Source organism: Nerophis lumbriciformis, linkage group LG14 (assembly GCF_033978685.3).
Source record: "Nerophis lumbriciformis linkage group LG14, RoL_Nlum_v2.1, whole genome shotgun sequence".
NCBI classification, from domain to species: Eukaryota; Metazoa; Chordata; class Actinopteri; order Syngnathiformes; family Syngnathidae; genus Nerophis; species Nerophis lumbriciformis.
The window spans coordinates 25,063,824-25,068,823 of NC_084561.2; the positions used below are offsets into that span (position 1 = coordinate 25,063,824).

Here is a 5,000-nt window from a genome sequence, read left to right on the forward strand (position 1 = left end):
TTAATACATGACATGGTGGGCAGCACGGTGAAACAAGGGTTGGTGTGTGTGCCTCACAATACGAAGGTCCTGGGTTCGAGCCCCGGGCTCGGGGAGTTTGCATGTTCTCTACTTCTACTTCCTCCCACCACCAAAAACATGCAGCTGGGGATAGATTGATTGGCAACACTAAAATTGGCCATAGTGTATGAATGTAAGTGTGAATGTTGTCAATCTGATGAGGTGTCCCGGGTGTACCCTGCCTTCTTCCCAAGTGCAGCTGGGATAAGCTCCAGCCACCCCTAAGACCCCAAGAGGAACAAGCGGTAAAAAAATGAATGGATGGATATAACATGGTAAAAATAAGGGGTTTTATATAGCATTCCGTTTAAAACAGAAGTTGTACAGTGAATTGTAGCATGTTTGTGGTTCAGGACTGACCTGTTTTCAGCACTGGTGAGGTTGCCGGTACACTCATTGACCTCTAGAGGGCACTCACAAGGGCATTCACACTCATTTTGCTCCATCCTGAAATGTAAAAAAAATATAGGTTGTATTCTGTCACGTGACTTTTGAACAGAATTAAACAAAGTGGTGGACAACCAAACCAACCTGGCTATTGTGCCGCAAACAGAGTGCAATCTATCGGCCTAGATCCTACCACTAAAAGCAGATACAACCAAAAAAAAAATCAAAATATGCAATGAAATAGACCCCTATATGTTATCAAAAAAAGATTTGTCGGGTGATATTAAGGATTTTCCGTCAGTGGAGTTCCCAAACATATTGAAGTATCTTGTGCTGCGACGTCATGGAGATCTACAACTTCCTTGTGTGTGGCTGGGTCAAACAAATTGGTATCAAGACTCTCACGGGTGAATACGCATCATTGTTGCTCGGGTAAGGTTACATGTCATGATTTAACTTCGCGTCTACAGCCATTGTTGCCTTGTTGTTGTTGTTGTTGTTGCACGCTCCGTTACGAGTATGCATAGTTTTCCCCGTCTTTATCTAAATAATATATATCAAAATATAGTTATGTTTATGATTGCTGCCTTTGGTAAAAGCTTAATAAATCTTTTAGGTTTTGCTCACATTTCATTTCTTTAATTTGGACTTTATTTATACTTAACGTCAAAAGCATATCAAACAAAACTTTAACTTAGTGATCCCTCTTAACTTGTGCATTCTTCGACTCTGCTTACTCCCTTGGACTGGAGTGCGTTCGACTTTTCTTGTCGTCTTATGTAAAATCTTGACATCTTTCGCTCTTCTTGATTACCTCTTGAGGAACTCTGAGGAAATTTTTATCCTTTTGAACGGTTCCAACAGCCAAAAGCAACGCGAGTATAGAGCATTTTTCTTCGAGAAAGGCAAAATTCTGCCCAGAATGCTATGACAACAGACATTCGCTGGCTCACCACTTCGAGTCTCGCATTGTTAATGAGCCGTAATACAACCTATTGTTTGAATTTTTCATCATTCACATAAAGCATCAGGGAACTAGCATTCAATAGGTAAAAAAAACATGGAGATTATTTGTTTTCTTGTGTTATTTGGCAGCTTGGTGGAACAATGGTTAGTGGTTTGGACGACATCTGTGAAGAGTGACCATATTCTTCTGTGCCTATGTGAGCTTTATCGTTATCAATACCAGCCAGTTTCCTTGACCATGATGCTAACACAATCTAGGCTTGATTGCCAAGTGCTAAAGATTACAGCTGCTGCCCTTTCACCAATTTGTAAATGTGATGTACAAAATTTGGCTATGTATAAAGTTCCTTTATCTTTAGTTATTCTAACACAACAACTGAAAATCTGAACTAAAACAAGCACATAACATGGCATCACTAGGTACCTGTGGCAGTTGAGACAAAGGCGGTCCACTGTGCTGCAGGCGCAGAACGCCAGGGAGTCACACGTCTCGTTGACGATACCGGCAAAGGCGTTGGTGCCGGGTATTCTGGTCAGACGATACTTAGAGCAATGGCTGCCGTGGACAAGGTTAGTTAGGTCGCCCTGAGGAAGACAGTGGCAGGTGTGCTTGTTAAATTGTCTACAATTATGTTTAGACACTCAACATCTACAATTCTACAGGAATATTAGGAATGTCACAATTAAGCCGTGTTTACCCTTAGGGCCCAAAACACACGCGGTTCCCCTCGGCCATCAGGCACATGAACAATCAGATCTGATAGCTCAGTTACAGCTCTTTATATTACCTATTCTGTGTTATATGTGTTTTATGTTGCACAATTGCACCAAGAAAAATTCCTAGTTTGTGAACCCGTTCTCAAACAATGGCAATAAAAACTATTCTTATTCTGGTATATACATGTATTCCTTACGTGATATATGATTGTGCAATCTGAAATTTCGCCAGGGAGATTTAAAAAAAATAAAAATAAAAATAGAAATGGTATTGTGTTTTTGATTGCAACATTGTTAGAATAGAATATAAACAAATATATACACACACTTTCGATTAAGACCTATTTCATCCCTATTGACTCCTATTATAACTGCTATTTTTAACAGACTGTAACTCTGGTACATAACTGTGCTTTTTTTTTTGAAAACTGAATGAATCTCATTCTTCCATCCATCCATCCATTTTCAACCGCTTATTCCCTTTGGGGTCGTGGGGGGTGCTGGAGCCTATCTCAATTCTTGTCGATTGAAAAACAAGAACATTTTGATCTGCGCCCCTTATCCACCAGATGGTGCCAGAAATGAGCATAATTCTCAGAGCGTTGATGAGTGTAAATAAGTTAAACTTCCATTAAACCTGCTAAAATGCAATGAAAATGATATTGGGTAGTTATATATATAACATGGCAGATATTTTATAAAATACTTGTGTGAACTCAAATTCAACTAAATCTCTCTCATTCTAGCTCAGTAGGTAGGCTCTGTAAAAAAAAAAAAAGAATATTTTTGTCTACTGTGTCAAAATCAATGTTCTCATGAATTATGGACCTATTCATGGCTGTTAACTACCCAGTCTCAATTATTCCACTCTGCAACTTGCATTTTCCTTTCCTTTTATTTTTGACATAAGGCCAAAAAACATATAAAAAACATTCTTTAAAAATATTATTTTTTTAAACGTCATATAAATAGATACATCTGAAGTTATTTAAAAATTTCAAGCGTTGTAAGAAGTAAAACAAAAATGTATTGCTGACTTATGACACTTTTATGAGCAGAACCTTTTGGATCCTAAGAGTAATTGTGTAGTCAGTCTCAAAGTTGCACAAGTGTTAAAGAGTGAAAGCATGCAATTAATCCCAAAAATTATAAACGCAGATTAATCATGCAGTATATTTTGACCGCACTTGCTGTTTTACTTAACCACGGCTGAAAGGTGACAACACAGTCAGTGATACACCAGTGCATAAATTAGTGAAGGGACTCCAATGGTTGTGCTTGGTGACATCCTGTATTTACCTTCAAAATGAAAGCCGATTGGTCTAATAAATCCCTTACTATGTTTTGAACAAATAAATGACGTGAATTCAGGTAAAACACTTAAAAGTTCTGAAAATAAAATTGCATTTGTGTCCAAATTTTACAGACTTTTTTAAAGTTCATTTAAATTATGCATGCATGTAATTTACTGTGATGAATCGCGATAGTTCAAAATCTAAGTGTGATTAATTTGATTTTAAAAACATATCATTTGACAGCATGAAGAAATATATAATAATTAGCAGCGTCCATCCCAATTTAATAGAATCACCATTCAAAACTCTTAAAAAAGAAAGCAAAAGAAGAATGTAGGGGGAAAAAACCCACAAGATGGCAGTGTTACATCATATAAAAAGGCCATTCTTCCCTCACCAGTATGCTGGTGTTGAACTTGTAGAAACGCTGCACTGTGCGATCACTGAAGCTGTTGCACAAGTTCTTCTTCACAAAGTTGGGGTGGTTCAGGATGTCATTGGCAACCAATGGCTCCTGTCAATCCAAAAAATAGAGTGAAATATAAACAATTTGTTGTTTATTATGTGCAAAAGCTTCTTGTGTCTTATTTGTGCTTCATTTACCTTGTGTGTGATGTGCTGCTGCTCTGCAGGGGCATGGCCTTTGGGGTCAATGAGAGTGGGGTGTGCTACCAGGTAACCTCTGTCCTCCATTATGAAGCACCTACAAGGCACATACATATATAAAAACACTGTTTTATAGCGAGAGAGAAGTTCTATCCAGTAAAATTAATACATGTTAAGTTGTTTTATCTCTCCTTGGACCTAGGGCCTAATTGCACTCGTTCCTCTCTCTCTGGGTTAATCCTGTTTTATAGGGCCTCTTAACGGCAACAGAAAGAACGTGAAAGGAATGGCAGCTGGGGGTACTGCGAAGAGGAGGGAGTGAAAGCATTGCACGAATGGGGAAAAAAAACAAAAAAGGAGGCATAACCCCTCAAGAAAGTATGTGGGGCAGATGATGCAGAAAGGCTCATCTCCAACATGAATACTGACATAATCAGCTTATCTCCTTTGGCCTCTTTTCATTTTTTGCCTTTCTTGTGAATTCAGTCATGCAGAAAACATATCACAAACCTTGAACTTGATTAAAGTTACAACTAAATGTTGAAACTTCGCAGTTGTAATTTTATAGATTTTACAACAACTATATGACTATATTTTTTGTTACTCTCTCATTTTAACAGCATACTGCCATTTACTTTACAAGAGTGTGCATCGTAGTCTACAGAATCCCTTAAGAGACAAATCACTTTGAATTTACAGTAATTTGACTATAATTACAGTATTCTACTGTGAAATAACAGGTAATTGCTGTGAAATATAAGAGTATCTTAATGTTTGCAGTCATTTGTTGTAATATTAAAGAACATTTTGATTACAGTATTTTAATGTGGAAAATACCGTTAAATGCTGTGAAATCCTGGTAAATTTTTACAGTGCAATAATTTGCTGTGATTTTTCAATAAATGTAGCATAACATGAAAAAAGCAACATTGCACACAAGGAGAATATAAGTAGCAACAATCAGATTGT

The 5,000-nt window shown here is 37.5% G+C and overlaps 1 protein-coding gene across 1 annotated transcript in view; it reads right to left on the minus strand.

The window, feature by feature from the left end:
- cachd1 (cache domain containing 1) overlaps window positions 1-5,000 on the minus strand; it is a 175,903-nt gene that overhangs the window by 23,342 nt on the left and 147,561 nt on the right. The window contains exons 18-21 of the mRNA XM_061975732.2: window positions 4,029-4,128; window positions 3,823-3,939; window positions 1,838-1,998; window positions 421-507 (exon numbers count right to left, since the gene is read on the minus strand). Of these exons, the coding sequence (XP_061831716.2) occupies window positions 421-507; window positions 1,838-1,998; window positions 3,823-3,939; window positions 4,029-4,128 (465 nt within the window). The remainder of the gene's footprint in view (window positions 1-420; window positions 508-1,837; window positions 1,999-3,822; window positions 3,940-4,028; window positions 4,129-5,000) is intronic.